This window comes from Scleropages formosus, chromosome 15 (genome assembly GCF_900964775.1).
Source record: "Scleropages formosus chromosome 15, fSclFor1.1, whole genome shotgun sequence".
In the NCBI taxonomy this organism is placed as follows: Eukaryota; Metazoa; Chordata; class Actinopteri; order Osteoglossiformes; family Osteoglossidae; genus Scleropages; species Scleropages formosus.
Window position 1 is genome coordinate 833328 of NC_041820.1, and position 18129 is coordinate 851456.

The 18129-nt window shown below is 44.6% G+C and overlaps 1 protein-coding gene across 1 annotated transcript; it reads right to left on the reverse strand.

Annotated features, from left to right (window-relative positions):
• Positions 1–12757: 12757 nt before the first annotated feature.
• LOC114912308 (nuclear GTPase SLIP-GC-like) lies at positions 12758–17908 on the reverse strand. The gene is made up of 11 exons (XM_029258571.1): positions 17879–17908; positions 17523–17748; positions 16610–16846; positions 16306–16497; positions 15193–15371; positions 15028–15073; positions 14438–14539; positions 14089–14209; positions 13584–13717; positions 13267–13443; positions 12758–12805 (listed from the first exon to the last, which is right to left on the reverse strand). The coding sequence occupies exons 1-11, from the start codon at positions 17899–17901 to the stop codon at positions 12758–12760; spliced, it is 1485 nt and encodes a 494-aa protein (XP_029114404.1). The 5' UTR covers positions 17902–17908.
• Positions 17909–18129: the final 221 nt, after the last annotated feature.

The following is an 18129-nucleotide window of genomic DNA, read 5'->3' on the forward strand; positions in this document are numbered from 1 at the left end:
GGATTAAAAACCCTACACCTAACATAAAACATATAACACACCGCAAAACACGACACTTACATTCACCCAAAAAAAGTGTTGCAGTATTTTGTAAGTGTGAAAGGACATGTGTTACTTAACCTTTGTTGCGATCTACATCGCTTTGGACAAAAGCGTCTGCTTATAAATGAATAAATGTAAATGTAAATGTACCCAAGGATGGAGGATCTGCCACAAACCTGTGGGATCACCAGCCACGTCTGGGCGGCTGCTGCCTTCTGAGCGCCAGGGTTCCATCCCCTCGAGACTTTGTCGTACGTCAAAACTATCTGCGGATCAATCTTCCTGCACAGGCAAGTCACCAAACACCAGACCTCCTGTGCCTGCCCGTGGTCCCAAAAGGCAGTGCGAGAGTTTCACTGTTTGCTGCACTGGAGTCGCAGGCAGAGTGGGTGGCTGGTCAATTTGTGCCTGTACAGGACCACTTTGACCGGCAACTCACTGTGTATACAATACCAGTTCAAATTTTGCAGATGGTGGTTAAGCCCCTTTGGCTGAATCCTGGCCCAGGTGCCCTCCTCGAGTCCCAGAAGAACTCGAGTTCCTTTCCTCTTGACCAAGGCCTTATACAAGGCCTTGTGTTTGAGGAGGGTCTCTGCCTCAACCCCGGCTGCCGTGGTCTTACTCCACTTTACAGCATGGCTGTAATGAGCGGGGGGGCGTGGTGGCACAGCAGGTTTGGCTGGATCCTGCTTTCTAGTGGGTCTGGGGTTTGAGTCCCACTTGGGGTGCCTTGTGATGGACTGGCATCCTGTCCTGGGTGTGTCCCCTCCCCCTCTGGCCTTATGCCCTGAGTTGCCTGGTCAGGCTCTGGTTCCCCATGACCCTGTATGGGACAAGCGGTTCAGAAAGTGAGAGTGTGTGTGTAATGAGCGGGCTGTGTTTCGGCATTCGGCCCGGTGCTGGATCAGGACTTCACCAACTGGCACATTGGAAGGGCCAACCAAAGACACACAAAGTACTGGTGGGGATGCTCGATGGGAGCTGCCAGTCGGTTACATAACTGGGAGAGGAAGAGACAATCTAGTTTAAGAGGAATGTCAGGCAAATCCCTCCTCCTTTGGAAGGTACATGACCTCCCTCCTCATGTACTCATACCTGCCCCCCCAGATGAGGTTGAAAATGTCCTTTGTGAGGCCTTTCTGCATCCAGCAGGGCAAGGGGTACGCCTGTGCAAGGTAGAGCAACATTGGGAGGATGTCCACCTTCAGTGCCAGTGTTTTCCCTATTAAGGAGAGGGACCTTGTCCTCCACAAAACCATTTTCCATCTGGCTTTGGTCAAATAGATAGATAGATAGATAGATATACTTTATTGATCCCACAAGGGAAATTATTATGTTACAGCAGTTCAAATGTTCTTCCCAATTGGCCCTGGGGGCACCCTTCCGTAAGAAAGTTGACACCCAACACCTTGAGAGTGTCATGGTCACTCCGAGGAAGGATGGACTCAAGCGCAGAGTAAGGAGTGAGGTAGGTTTAATATATCCAAATCGGTATCCAAAAGACAGGTCGTGGGACAGGCAAGGGTCAGGCGATCAGCAGACAGAGTACAAAGGGTGAAGGCAAAGATCGTGGTCGGAAAATACAAGCGGCGGTCAGTCACGGGCAGAGTTCACTGGTACACGTCGGTCGGGAAACAAAGAGGCAAAACTAGGTTCCGCACCCCTGCTTGCCCGTCGTCTCCTTTTAAGCAGCTACCATCAGGAATCTGCAGGTGTCGCCAATGAGGTGGGTGCGCAGGGCGTGACAGAGAGGACCGTTGCATCGGGAAAAACTGCCAATGCAGTCTTCTATGTTTTTCCAGCTGCTGAAGAACTTGACAAGAGACTTGCCGAGTTTCAGCGTCGAGCCTGAGGCACATCTGAACGCCCGAACCAGACCGAGCGCCCGACTGAGCGACAAGTCCAAGCACAGGAACAACGTAGTGTCGTCCGCATACTGGGCCAGCTTCACTGCCTAACCCCTTCCCCGGCTGCCAGCAGCTCGATGTAAAGAACGTAAATGAGTGGGAAGAGTGGACAACCCTACCTCACTCCACTCCACTGGGGCAGGCACGCACCCATTGATGGTAGCTCGGTTACCTACCTCGGTGTAGAGCACACGCACCCACCTCAGGAAATTAGGGCCAAAGTCCAGTCTGCTCAGGGTGTTAAATAGGAAGCAGTGCTCCACTCAGTCAAGCGCCTCCTCCTGGTCCAAACCAAACAGTGCAAGGGGGACCTTTCGATCCTCCGCCCAGGCGATTACGTCCCGGACCAGGTGCAGATCCACTTGTCTCCAGATCTGAGTCTGGAGTGTCATTACACTACTGTTGACACCCGGCGCACGTGGCAGGGATTACAGAACATCACAGACTATCAGAGCAGAAGCAAGTGTGAGATCACTGACAGCCGCATCACACCTGACAAACTCAACAAATTCTTTGCCCGTTTCAAGGTCTTGAACAACGAACCACTGGGTGTTAAACTGATTGGTGGGAACACACAGAACCCACCATTCACGGTCACATCTGCAGAAGTGCCAAAGACTTTTGGGAAGACAAACCCACGGAAATCAGCCGGACCAGACAGCATCCCTGGACGCGTACTTAGAGCCTGCTCATCGGTGCTAGCTAATGTCTTTATGGATATATTCAATTTGTCCCTTGCAAAAGCCTAAATTCCCACCTGCTTAAAGAGGACCACTATCCTGCCGCTGCCAAAAAATAACAAAGCATCCTGTCTCAATGACTACCGACCCATTGTACTGACTCCAATAGTGATGAAGTGCTTCGAAAGAATTGTCATGAGGTACATCCAGACCATTATTCCAGACACTCTGGACCCTCTCCAGTTCGCATATAGACAGAACAGATCCACAGAGGACGCCATCAGCACAACAATACACACTGCCCTCACCCACCTGGAAAACAAGGACAGCTATGTTCGAATGCTGTTTATTGACTACAGCTCAGCATTCAATACAGTAATACCTTCGAAGCTCATCAACAAGCTTCACAATCTTGGTGTGCCACCTACTCTCTGCAACTGGCTTCTGGACTTTCTAACGGGCAGACCCCAGTCCATTAGAATTGGGAACCGCACATCCAGGTCAATAGCCATAAACACAGGAACTACGCAGGGCTGTGTGCTGAGCCCCATGCCCTGCGCACTCTTCACCCATGATTGTGTGGCCTCCCAGAACAACACCAGCATCATCAAATTTGCTGATGACACGACAGTCATCGGACTGATAACGGGAGACGATGAGTTGGCATACAGGAGGGAAGTGGCTGACCTAGTAGAGTGGTGCCATGACAACAATCTCTCCCTCAATGTCAACAAAACAAAGGAGTTAATAATAGATCCACGGAGAAGGAGGGTGCAACACTCATCACTGCATATTGGTGAGACAGTGGTGGAGAGGGTGAGCAGCTTCAGATTCCTGGGTGTTCACATTACTGAGGATCTCACCTGGTCTCGCAACACAACACATCTGGTCAAGAAATCACATCAGCGTCTGCATTTCTTGAGAAGGCTGAGGAAATCTGGCATGCCAAGCCGAATCCTCAGAAGTTTCTATAGGTGTGCAATCGAGAGCGTCCTCACCAGCTCTATCACAGTGTGGTTTGGAAGCTGCACAGTACAGGATCGTAAGGCGCTACAGCGAGTGATGAAAGCTGCTCGAGCCATCACTGGAACGTCCTTACCATCACTGGAGAGCCATTAACATCATCAAGGACAACAGTCACCCCCAGCACAGCCTTTTCACACCCTTACCATCAGGCAGATGTTATAGGAGTATTAAAACCAGAACTTCAAGGTTGAAAAACAGTTTTTACCCACAGGCCATCAGGCTTGTGAACAACACCCATCCACTGTCTCTCCACCCATCACGGCAGACACAGTTCACCCTCTGAGCCTGAGAGGTGTCATCTACCCCCGATCCCTCCTACACGCACATACACATCCGCAATGCCAATAACATCAGCGACCAGACTACCACCACATACCTTGCATACTTGCATACACAAATACACCCCCCACCCCCAACTGCGAATAGACCCAATCTACCTCTGCAGGACTTTGTACATGTACAACTTCCATGTTTATATTGCCCACTGCACACTTTATACATGTATAACCTCATTTCTTGGATTTTTGCACTAATAGTAATCTTAGTAATTTTTGTAATTTGTGACCTTGCACTAATAGCACACACACACACACACACACACATTTTCTGAACCGCTCGTCCCATACAGGGTCGCGGGGAGCCGGAGCCTACCCAGCAACACAGGGCGTAAGGCCGGAGGGGGAGGGGACACACCCAGGACGGGACGCCAGTCCGCCACAAGGCACCCCAAGCAGGACTCGAATCCCAGACCCACCAGAGAGCAGGACCAGGTTCAACCCACTGCGCCACCACGCCCCCCTTGCACTAATAGTAATTTTTGTAAATTTGTGATTTACGCCCTGTGTTTTCCTTGTGTTTTTCTTGTGTTTTTCTTTCCTTATGTCCTTATAATTTATGTCACAGGCTGCTGAGAGGATTCACAGAGTAAGAATCTCATTGTACAGTGTAACAAACTGTTTACTGTACACATGACAATAAACTCTTGAATCTTGAATCTCCTAACAGCTCCATAAATGATAGATCATAGATGATAATCATCTGCTATGATTATCTATGTATTTGAATGTCACTTCTATAGGAGCTACAGGAAGGGTGTGAACCAACAATATGGTGGTGTTAGACACACAAGTTGTGTCTCCATAGTCCTGTGTGTGTGTGTGTGTGTGTCTCCAGCTCTTTATTTGTTGGTGCTGCACTTTGTTTACTCTCAGTTGTACAAAACTCTGGGGAATTATGACAGCAAAATTTGTAAATGTAAAAATAACCAGAAGAAGCCACATGTTTTCTAAGAGTTTTTTGAAAATTAAGAACAATAACATTCACATGTTTACTCATAATGGAAAAGTCAACTGATTTTTGGAAATGATTAAAGAAGCAATGGTCACAAATCCCCCAAACCCACAGGACACCTTCACTCTCCTAGTGATGGAAAAAGCACTGGTTACACTGATAACAAAAGCCATTAAAATAATTTGTAGTAATTAGTACTATGATATAATCTACCTGTTTTACCTCTGTTAAGAAACATTAGGTTATATAAATTCTCAAGAAGAAAAAAACCCCGGTAATTATCATCGTCAACAATTGCTTGTCCCAAGCAGGGTTGGGGTGGGATTGGCTGAGTCTCGTTTTGTGGCGGGTCTGGGGTTCGAGTCCTGCTTGGGGTGCCTTGCGATGGACTGGCGTCCCGTCCTGGGTGTGTCCCCTCCCCCTCCAGCCTTACGTCCTGTGTTGCCGGGTTAGGCTCCAGCTCCTCGCGACCCCGCATGGGACAAGCGGTTTCAGAAAATGTGTGTGTGACTCTGATCCCTCAATGCATGAGTCTCGGCTCCAACATCTATAAAATTACTAGCTGACAAATCTGTGCAGTTTTGTTTATACATTAAAAACACAAGAGAACATCAATTATGTTGTACAGGTTTACATTATTTTTGGTGTCATCTTTATATAAATGTTTAAGAAGAATGGTTCATCTATACAGAACTTCCTTCGTAAACAAAAATTCTAAGGTCTAATTCCTCACACCAGCTCTTCATCCTCTGAAATTCTTCATCAACATCTGAAAAGGGGACGAATCCTGATGATTCCATGTGACCAGGCACATTCACTGAAATTATATCACTCACTGTTACACAGAATAACAAACAGAAATCAAATAAATGGTAAATAGTAAATGCTAAGAACAGCTGTCTTTCACTAATCTATACTGCAAAACACACATAGATTTCATTAGTCAGACATTAATAAATGAATATTAAGAAAATTTAAAAATTAAGTTAAATTCCTCTATCTTACAATTAATTGCTCCATCCCAGCACTCATGAAAACACTATCACATCCGTATGAAATCCCAAAAGGGTCAAAAATGTCTGAAGTCCATTCCGTAGATTCCAGTTATTATTACCAGGTAGGTTGAGGTTGTCTGGGATCTGAGTAAAAACCTTCCACATGGCTTTCCTCATCTGTGTCTTGAGTTTCGTCACAATCCAGGCCTAACATGGTTAGGAAATCATTAAATATAATCTTCAAACTGCAGATTTTGTAGACAAAGTGTTCTGTTTGTATTGACAGATAATTTTACTGATCTTAGGTTTTTAGGATGAATTATGAGAGTCCTTTGCACTGAATTAAAACAAAGTTTATTGTAAGTTACAAAAAAGTATCTGAGTCCACAAATTTCAAGTTTGAAATAATCCTAACCTTGAGCTCTTCAAATTGTCTCAGCATTTCATCCATGGCCCGCTGGAAAATGGTGTTTTTCAAGGACAGCATTTGGTTTTCCAGTCTGCTCTGAATATCTGGCAGAGTGTATTTCCCAGGCCCAGAAAAATCTGGAAAATTTTATTTACAGTAACAGTGACAAAAAAATAAAAATCACTTTCTAAACATCACTACAAATGGGAGGATGACCCCCTTTTGTCATGGTTGCGCTTCACGAGGACGGATTCAAGCGCAGAGTCTCGTAAACAGACGTTTAATAAAGCCAAAAGGGAATCCAAAAACAAAGTCGTGGGACAGGCGTAGGTCAGGCGATCAGCAAACGTAGTTCAGAGGGCTAGACAAAGAACGTGGTGAGGAAATACACAGGCAAAGGTCGATGTCAGAAGAGGAAATAAAGAAGGCAGAACAAGGTTCTGCATCCAGGCTTCCTCGGCGTCCCTCTTATAGCCGTTTCTATTAGGAAACAGCAGGTGTCGCCGATGTGCCGGCTGCGGGGGACGTGACACCTTTCTGTTACTGCCAGCAGTTAAAGATCCACATCTGTGAATTTTCTCAATACAGGCAGTCCCCAGGTTACGTACATTCGACTTACACACAACTCGTAGTTATGAACCACCCCCTTACTGACCGGAAGTTGATTTTTTTTTGACACCCTTAAGTAACAATCAGATAACTTGATAATTAAGCCTATTATATTAAAAATGTGAGTTACTGTATATACAATAATTAGTAATAATAAATTGGCGCTACTTTGCAAAGTGCATCAAAACATTGCACGTCTAGAGCAGTGTGTCAGCTTGTGGGTGGGGTGGGTGCGTGAGCCTGAGGTAGGACAAAGACTTCCTTCTTTTCCCAATAAGTGTCTTGTACGTTAATGTATTTGGCTTTAATTTTTTTGCTTTTACCCTCCTAACCATGGCACCAAAGCATAAATGTGATGTTGGTGATGCATCCACGAAAAGGGAGGCAATCACGATTGAAACCAAAGTGGAAATAACAAAGTGATTGGAAAAAGGTCAAATGCCAACAAACATTGGAAAAGCGAACATTAAAGTTTCTTTAATGTTTTGCACGCGCACACACACACATACACACTCTCCCTCTCTCTGAGAAAGCATTCAGCTATAAAAGACACTTCTCAACCTCTTCCCAGTTGCGGAATCTTACTCGAGGCAACAACCCCCCCCGCGTTCTCAAACCTCTGTTACGTTGCTCTTCCAAGTCCCGTTCCACATCTCTTTGATAACGATCGCCTGCATTGTCCCTCGACCACGATTTCGGATCCTTGCCTGCGTTCAGTTCGCTGATCGACTGACCATTCGGCCGTCTCCGACCACAAGAACACATCTAGTCCTTTGGTTCTGAATAAACAATCCTGCACTTGGGTCCAGCCTCCTCCGTGTCCTCTGTTCTTCATCACAGTAGTAACATTTATTATTATCTCTATGTCTCTTTCTATTATAAATACTGTAGTTAGATTTATTATTATTATCATCATCATTATTACATCATTACATTGTATTTTTATTACTGTATTGTTAGTAAAAATGTTTGTGTATGCAGAAGTATTTCTTTAATGTTTTTTTATGCATAGAAAGGTATACGATATACTAAGACAAATATTTAACAAACTGTCATTAGACACCCACCATACCTAACTGTTCCGACTTATGTACAAGTCCAACTTAAAGACAGACTGAGGACAAGGAACTCGTTCATAACCCGGGGACTGCCTGTATCTGCAGTTAGAAGATGCTACTGAAACTTCCTTCAATCTTTCTCCTTCTTTATTCATAGCACCCAACAGAACTCATCATACAGCTGCCGTAATAGAAAATCCTCCTAAAAATCTGTATAACTCTTTCCGTAACTGGAACTGTAATGCATGTTCCATGAGGAAATGCAAACAAACTCACACACTGTTTCGACAGTCCAGACAGGAGCAATGATTAAGAGATTATAACAGGTGAAACCAGCAAACAAGAGGAAATGGGGGTTCAGAATTTAACGCAGCTTAAGTAAAACTATAATTGAGAAGGAGATGTCACACCATCAACTCGGCATTGAGTAGCATCATGAATGAAAGCAACACCAGAGCTAAACGACAGACAAGCAAACTATTGAAAGGGGCCTCAAGCTGATCCGTAGCACAAAACAAGGATGAGAAGCAAATGATGACGAAGCATGTATAGCAATATTGGGCCATTTAAATCAACGAAACAAACAGCTGTGGTAGGACAAGCAGACAAGGAAAGCAGGGGTAAGCAGGTGTGAACTACAATGGGGGAGGGGCTCAGTTGTGTCTATGCTCAAAGTAGCTTCAATGAATGGAGCCATTCCAGAACATCAATTACATGTTGCATGTAATTCACTTACTTTCCTTAACCGCTTGTCCATGTTTGAGACACAGCAGTCTAGAGTCTATCCTACAAGCACAAGCCAAAGGGTTATGTAGGGTACACCATGGACAGGACATCAGTTCACAGCAACGAGGAACTGAACTTACATTTTTTCAGTTATCTGACACTTTTCTCCAAAGCAACAAACTCATTTACACTGCTGGGTAATTTTTTTACTGGAGTAAAAGGGACTTACCATGCTCAAGTATGCTATAGCCAGAGGTGTGATTTCAACGTGGGAACTTTGGGTTTGAAAGCTGCTGCTTTAACTACTACGCTACCAGCTTTCCCTATTCTTACACATTGACAGTCAGGGTTCCAAGTGGCCAGACCCTGGTTCACAAAAGCCACCCATGACTTGGCTACTCTGTCAAAGAGGACCTACCTCTATAAGCTGGCATCAATGTTTCCTTGACAGAATTGCTGAGGGAATCATTGATGGACTTCTTTCTCTGAAGAATCTCCTTCTCCAGATTGTAAACCAATTGCCTTTGCTACATTATTTTTAGGAAAGAAAAAAAATTGCACCTTAAAAAAGTAAGAGTTCCACACAGAGATCTCAGTTATATTTAAAGAATACAACCATTTTAAAAGTGCTCTCACCTTTGTTTTAATGTGTACTTTACGCAGGTATTTTTCTTGCTCCTTCCAACATATTTCTAGCTCAGAAGATCTGATGAATTCGTCTTGGAAAGCTTCAAGTTTTCCATTAATTGATTGTCTTGAACTTCTTGAAGGGCTAAAATGAGAATGTACAGTTTAAGAAGATTGTTAAAAGTGTTTTCTGTTTTTGTATAAATTATCATAAGTTCGGGGGTGTGGTGGCACAGTGGGTTTGGCTGGTGTCCACTGTGTGGCGGGTCTGAGGTTCAAGCCCTGCTTGGGGTGCCTTGGCAACGGACTGGCATCCTGTCATGGGTATGTTCCCTTCCCCTTTGGCCCTGTGTTGCTGGGTAAGGCTCTGGCTCGCCGCGACCGCACTGAGGACAAACGGTTGTTGACATTGATTGGTTATCATGAGTTCTGTGTTTGGTATGAAATCCAAGAAAATTCTATGGAAGCGAGGGGAGATCCATCTTGTGCTCCATTCCAATCACAAATCACAACAAATCCACCTTCTGCCAAAGTCTTCAACAGCAAAGAAAAGTGTGTGACAGCTCAACATCTCTGATCTTCACAGCAGAGACAAAATCAGCTTCTCTCTTTCATCAGTATTTTTTACAACCTTCTCAACAAACTACAGGGATCCATATATTTACATTTATTTAGGAGACACTTTTCTCCAAAGCAACTTCCAATGAACTTTATGTAGTGTTATCAGCCCACACACCTTATTCACTGTGGTGACTTACACTGCCAGAAACACTGCTTACAATGGGTCACTCATCCATACATCAATGGAACACACTCTCTGTGTGACTCACACACTGAGGGTAAACCTGGACAGTATGTCTTTGGAATGTGGGAAGAAACCCATGCAGACACAGGGAGAACATGCAAACTCCATGCAGACTAAGTGAGGATTGAACCCATGTCCCCTCACACCACCCAGGTACTGTGAGACAGCAGCACTACTCACTGTGCCACCATGCCACTCAGATCTTCTATCTAAAGACTGCAGATCTTATACACGCACACACACACTTTCAGAACCACTTGTCTCATACGGGGTCGCGGGGAGCCAGAGCCTACCCGGCAACACAGGGCGTAAGGCCAGAGGGGGAGGGGACACACCCAGGACGGGACGCTAGTCCATCGCAAGGCACCCCAAGCAGGACTCGAACCCCAGACACGCTGGAGAGCAGGACCTGTCCAACCCACTGCGCCCCCCGCAGATCTTATATCTACCTACTATATCTAAAACACACTGTTCTCATTTTGAATTAAATATAAATTCTGTACATCTACTTTGCTTTTTGAGAAACAGGTTCATGTGAGAGCAAAACTAAGTGGAAAAGGAATTAATTTCCCGAATCCTATCTTTACAAAGAAGACATTTAACACGTTATTTACAGGTGGTCCCCGATTTACGATGGTTCGACTTGCGATTTTTTCGGCTTTACAATGGTGAGCTGGCAATAGACATTCAGTAGAAACTGTACTTCGAATTTTAAATTTTGATTTTTTTCCCTGGTAAGTGATACGCGGGGCAATAGTCTCTCACGATGGTGGGCAATGGCAGCAATCCGCATCTCCCAGTCTGTCACGATGGGTGTGTATTAGGTGTATTAAATGCATTTTCGACTTATGATATTTTCGACTTATGATGGGTTTCAGGGAACGTAACCCCATCGGAAATCGGGGACCACCTGTATATCAATGGAATGAAGAGTGAAGACTGTCACCTGAAGGTTTGCAGAAATATGTCTCCCATACCTGCGTACAGGGGCTCAGAGAGAGTATAGTTCAGGTCAAAGACCTCTCCTTTACCAGACCTGTAATAGCCACTTTTGTTGCACAATGCTTTGAGAATCTTGTGGTAACCACAGTAATTTCTTCTGGGCTGTGAGGTTTGAAAATTAAAAGAAAAACTCAAACAGCAATCAAAACATTGTTTATCATTGTGTTAATCCAGCAGCATCTCATTTCAGTTAAAAGTGTGTACATTTGCGTGTTACTGTCTCACAGAACCTTCCTGGATCGGGGCCTTTGTGTAGCAGAAGGGCTTGCATGACCTAGGGATCTCCAGAGCTATATCATCGGGAGCAGTATGCTCCTGGTAGGGTCTCCCAAGGTGAACAGGTCTGGAGTGAAGATCCAGACTAACACGATCCAAAAAACCCCTACGAAACAGGTAAACAGGAGAACGTTTACCCTGCTCGGAATAGGGCCACCAGGACCTACCCCTGGAGCCAGGCCTGGGGGTAGTGTTCCTAGGCGAGCATCTGGTGACCAGACAGCCCACGTAACCTGGCCGGGCTCAGCCCAAAAAGGCAATGTGGGGGGGCCATGTGGGCCTACCACCCGCAAGGTCCAAGATGAGGGTCAGGTGCGATGCTTTTCAGGTAGCAGGAGCGGGCAGGGGGTTGCGTGACATCGCGGCCCCTCATGACAGAAACTGGCTCTTGGCAGGTGGAATGTAACCTCACTGGGGAGGAGCCGGAACTGATGTGGGAGATTGAGAGATACCGACTAGATATAGTTGGGCTCACCTCCACTCACAGTGTTGGCTCTGGAACCAAACACCTTTATAGGGGGTGGTCTCTTTCCTACTCAGGAGTTGCACATGGTGACAGTTGCCAGGCGGGTGTGGGGATACTCTGCTGCTATACAGCTGGAGTTTGTCCCGGTGCACGAGAGGGTCGCCTCAATGAGACTTTTAAGGTCACAGAGAGAGGATAAATTTCACTGTTATGTGTGCTTACACACCAAACAGCAGTTCAGAGTATTCGACCTTCTTGGAGAAGGTGGGTGGGGTTCTAGACAGGGCCCCGCCTACAGACTCCTTAGTCCTGCTGGGGGACTTCAACGCTCACGTTGGCAACGACTGGGAAATCTGGCGGGGGGTGATTGGGAAGAATGGCTTGTCTGAGCTAAACATGAATGGTGAAAAATATAAGAATGTACTTGGTACCAGAGCTCCTTGAGTCAAAGGTCAATGATCGAATTTGTAATTGTTTCATCTGACTTGAGGCTACATGTTCTGGACACTGGTGGTGAAGGGGGAGCTGAGCCATAAGGCAAAGCTCTCCATTTACCGGTCGATTTACGTCCCTACCATTACCTATGGTCATCAACTCTGGGTAGTGACCGAAAGAATAAGATCGCAGATACAAGTGGCTGAAATGAGTTTTCTCCACAGGGTATTAGGACTCACTCTCCGTGACAGGGTGAGGAGTTTGGACATCTGGGAGGAACTTAGAGTAGAGCCACTGCTCCTCCACATTGAGAGGAGCCAGTTGAGGTGGTTCGGGCTTCTGATGCCCCCTGGACGCCTCCCTTTGGCGAGGCCCCAAGATCGGCCCAGGACCCACTGGAGGGGTTATATCTCCCAGTTGTCCTGGGAGTGGTTAGGGATCTCTGGGCTGAGCTGGAGGAAGTCGCGGGGGACAGGGGCGGCTGGGCTGCTCTGCTCTCCCTACTGCCACTGTGACCCTACTTGAACAAGCGGGATAGAAAATGGATGGATGGATGGATGGATGGATGGATGGATGTGTCACAGAACTGGATCATAAATCCATAATCTAAATATAAACATCACCAGACAACAACAGAAAGAGTGTTTCTCTGAACAGTCACTCGTGTCGCTCTGAACTTTGGTAAAACAGAGAACAGAGAAATAACTACATGCCACAGAGAAGAAACATCAGCTTTACTGCAAATATAGCCAGCTGACCATAATTCTCTAAATTTGTATAATTTCATACACAGAATTACACAAATTATGTTTTTTACCTTTTTTACCTTTTGCAAGATATGAATAAAACACTGTTAGGTGGTCTTGGATGTGTCAAATAAATGATGAAATTTCATGTGTTCTCAGTTACTCACTGGCTCCAGAAACTTTCTGCCATTGGTCAAACAATGCTTCTCAGCCTCTTTCACTCCCTTTACCAAGTTATTCCTCAGTTTACTCTGGACATTGGTCAGAAACTTGTGCAGCTCTTCACATTCATCATTCAGCTCCTTTTCAAGTCTTCCGAATTCCTTAGAAGTGTAAGATGCAATCTGAAAGAACACAGGACATGTGTTTGTGGATCCATGTTTCCATTGTTACTGATGTTGATTCAGGTTCCTCACTGATAAAGACCACACTCATTAGACTCTTTATACAGAGGTTTTCGCAGTAAAATCAGGGGATATGATACCTTCGCATTACAAGGGTTCTTTGAAAGGTGCAGAAATGTTACGACCCCTGCAACGTCAGACACATAATCTTTCACTGCCTTCTCTGAATGCCACACGTAGATCTTCTTCATGTGTTCAATCAGCATCGGCAATTCTTAGAAAAAGCAGATGAAATAAATAAGCAAAACAGAACTACTTTATTTTTAATTCTGTTGGCAGGTCAGTGTGCAAGTAACTGTGACAGTGTTCTAGTTATTATACTTATGTTTGTTATTTTTTTGGTCTACCATGTAACGTAAGAAAAACGGTAACACACAATAATTACTTCCTTTTTGTACATGGCTTTGCCTGCTCTTCATGAACAGCTGATAGTCAAATACAGAAAAGAGTCTTTTTTTTCTCCAGTGGTTCATTTTACTTTTTACTGACTCAGTCAAGGCCTTAATTTAAGGTATGAAAAACCTCACAGATACAGCAACACATCAAAAAAAGGTTTGAGGAAATGTATTGTAGACGTTCTCTTACCTGTTTTATCCTCATCAAGAGTTGTGTTCTTTCCCTCCTGAATCAAACTGTATTCTCTGGAGCTGACAGTGAACACGTTAAAATGCCTGTTTGAGTCAGCAGTTTTGCCAAGGAGAAAATTCTGAAAGCATAAGTGAGATGTTTTAACCAAAGAGTTATGAAAAAATAAAAATCGTAAATGTGTCTCTTATTATTTACCTCTTGCAGGTGAACAGAACTTATATTCAGTTTAAACAAGTTTCATATTCCCAGCTGACTATTTTACAGGATACATTCAAAAGAAATTAAAGAAATTAGTGTTTTCTCATATTTATTAAGTCCACTGGCGTTAAATTCAATGCAAACATACCTCTGCTTTGACTTTGTGGTTTTTCATGAATTTGTCTTTCACCTTCTCGTTACGGTACTTTATACACGCCTGCTTCTCTTTTTTTTCATAGTCCGGAGAGTCCTAACAAAAGTGTACTTGTTAATACTCTCAAATAAAATTTTTAATGTGAGATATAATATTGTTGTCATCGTGCACACCGGAGTCCAGCAGGCAGACTCAACTGCAGGTGCGTGCTTATCGCGATTAGAGCAGACAAAAGAATGGTCGGGGACAGACAAGGGTCGGTCGGTCGATCGTCAGTTGTCGTTCGGAGGAGCACACGGAAGCCAGAGTCATGAGAACAAGAGCAGAAGGACGAGTAGCCAGAGGAGTCTTATCCAGGAACAGGGGAGGAGGGAGCAAGGAGGAACACGGGTGAGGACACAGAGCGGTAGCGAAGAACAGCAGCTTCTCTAATCGGGGTTCCGCAGTCTGAAGTGTCTGGGCAGTCTCTTTATACCCTGCCTCCCAGATTTTAGTCGCAGGTGTGGTCCATGTGCCTGCGGTCGGGGGCGTGACAACTGTAAAGATAGTGTGTGTTTTTAACAGTGAGAAGCTTAATGTTTTACCTTAAATTCAGTGATTTCAAGCTCCTCGCCTTTGATGTTGTAGTTCCTGAAAAAGCCATTAAAACGTTATAATTCAAATAAAAACAAAGGCTCTGCAGGTACATACAGTAATTGTAACACTGCAGCATTATGCTGTAACGTGCAACAGGAATCGTAAAAAGTTACCTTTTGATCTCTTCTGCATCGATGTTGTCTGTTTTGGTGCAGATGAAAGTGATGTTGTGACACTCTCCTCCTCCAGCGATGCTCCTCAAACTTTCCTGAAAGATTTTCTGCGCCTCTTTGTCAGACAGAGCTCTGTTGATGTCATTGACGATCCAGATGGAGGCGCAGCGGCTCAGGCACTGTGCACACAAACAACGTGTTCTTTGTTACTCCTCATCCACAGCAACATTTCAGTCATCACCTGTGTGTCTGAGGGCTTTTTCCAGCCCAGCTACATATCAGTAGGTTCTATGTCTGACATCATTCTACACATCCTACAGACCTGAAAGGATTTAATAATGCATTTAATACAATTATCGAATTATTATCCAGTATGGAGTTTTTCCAAATTTATTTCTAACAAAACAAGTGGGACTCAGGATATATAAATTAAGTCACTGTAGTATTCACCCAGTGAGCTAAATACTGTATATCATAGCATCTGCCTTCTGGGGCTGCTGAGCAGAGGCTGTAGGCTGGTACTTTTCTCCTCTTCCTAAGTTCGCTGTACTGACTGTAATATCTACATCTGTCAAGAAAATCAGAAGTCTTGGAAAATGTTGTTTTTAAAGATGCTTTTGCTAACCATCCAACCAACCATGTCAACAACCACTTGTCCCGAGAAGAGTCGCAGCGAGCTGGAGCCTTACCTGGCAACACAGAGCGCAAGGCCAAAGGGGGAGGGGACACACCCAGAACGGGACGCCAGTCTGTCGCAAGGCACCCTAAGCAGGGCTCAAACCCCAGACGCGCCATACAGCGGACACCAGCCAAACCTGCCCCCACGCTCCTCCCCCTTTTACTAACCAACCCAACTAATTAACATTCCGGTGATCCACTAATTGCATTGCCCCACAAACCCCAAGTTCCACACAATTCAGATCTAAAGTGTTCATTTACAGTCTACAATAAAGGACTACACTGTGATGGACTGGTGTCCCATAAGGAAGGTGGACACTGTCTCACAACCTGTGCTCTACATAGATTCTGGACCACAGGACCCTGCATTTGACAAGTGCTTATCGAGAATGAATGAATGAATGAACGAACAAACTATGAACTGCATGTTGTTACCTCCTTCCACATCTCATCTCTCTGTTTGTTGGCGTCTCCAGCCCCAGGAAGGTCCACCAACACAATTGTGTCCAGGAGAGCAGGAGAGCGAGGAAGGGAGATGGTCACACACTTCACCAGAGGCCAGTATTGAGGGTCTCCATCACTGTCACTGCGAATGTAGCGGCCGATTTCGTCCGACAGCTCTTCAGCCTGTGTGGACAGTGTGTTAATGTGCAGGTTCCCAAACTAAAGTGTATTAACACTGACCTGGAACTCCTTTTTATACCAGTAGCTCAGCATAACCTCTAATCGTTGTACTTACTGTGTCGTAAGTCAAAGAAATGCTGCAGTTTTTCAGAATATCTGAGACTTTCTTGTTTCCCACCAATTCATCATAACCTTTTTCAAGTCCATCCTCTCCGTAAAGTGACTTGATTTTTTCTTTAGCCATGTCTCGCATCTCATCAGCGTCATCATCGTACTCAGTGTCAGCATCAGTTCTGTCCTCCTGATCATTAGAGAGTGTTTCCAGCAGGAAGCGTAGCTCCGCATCCCACTCCTAGCAAAACATTTACTGTATGTTCTTAACGGTATTTGACTTCCACACCTCACATTTCTCATGATGCGTTTTAAATACAAATAATGGTAAATATTAACATCTCTTATGAATTAGTTGTTTAGCAAACACACATCCAAAGTATTTTATGTTCAGTACTACTGCTACTTAGAAGGAATACAGTGCAGTAATACAGTACAGGGATGTGAACTGACAACATTCAGGCTACAAGTCTGTGTTCCCGTGTCCTTGGGAGAGAAAATTAATGATGAAGCAGATGTTGTGTCTTCTGGAATAATGTTGCATTTGACATTGGACTGCCGTTATCTAGCTATGGGTGCTGTTCCTGGGACCCCTCTGTTCTTCATATTTCCTACAAGCTGTGAAGGCACTCGCCCCTTGTCCTCACCGAGATGTTCACCTGTCACTAACGCTGTCTGATGATACTTTTCCACTCATGAATACTCCTGTCCCCTCCCTTAGACTGTGTGTCCGTTCAAACCCAATTCCATGGCATCCTCAACCACTGCACAGTTTACTGCTCTACTAGAAACCACATCACTGTGAAAATGTTTTAATTTATCCATTTTGTCACTTTATACATGCAAACACCAGTGCGACAGTACACTCTACTCAGGAGCTATGGATGAGGGACTCATTATTAGAGAGTGTAGCTCACCTGTTTGCTCATTAAATCAATGTCTGCTCTGTATTTGTCAGACTTAGTGTTGGCCTCTACGTACACGATGACGGAAGTGCAGGCTTGAGACCCCCCACACGGTAGAAGATGTTTTTCATTCACAATCGCATTGATCAAGGAGCTCTTTCCAGCTCCTGTCCTCCCAAACACACCAATGTAAATTTTATCAATTGGTTTGTGCTCTGCTAATGACGTGATGTTCTTCCTGCAAAACAAACAGCAGCTGCTATGAAGCAATTTACAAATTTACAGCACTTCTATGAAAACATCCATAAACAAAAATATACTTGTCTATCATAAATATTTTAACAGTGTAAAAAGAAATAAAGTTTTACCGAAAGGTTTCCAAAAATCCCATGCTTTCTGTGCAGGAGACGTTTTGAAGTTTCAGCGAAATGTCTGCTATAGTCTCTCTGCAGTTTTCCAGGGCATCCTCATCTGTTAATACGAAATATACAATTTATTAGACAAATATTAGTTCAAACAGGGTTGTGCTTTCATTCCAAGAATAGCTTTAGTGTGACAAGTGACTAAGTAAGAATACTGCGCTTCCATGATATGAAATATTGCATACAACGACCAAACC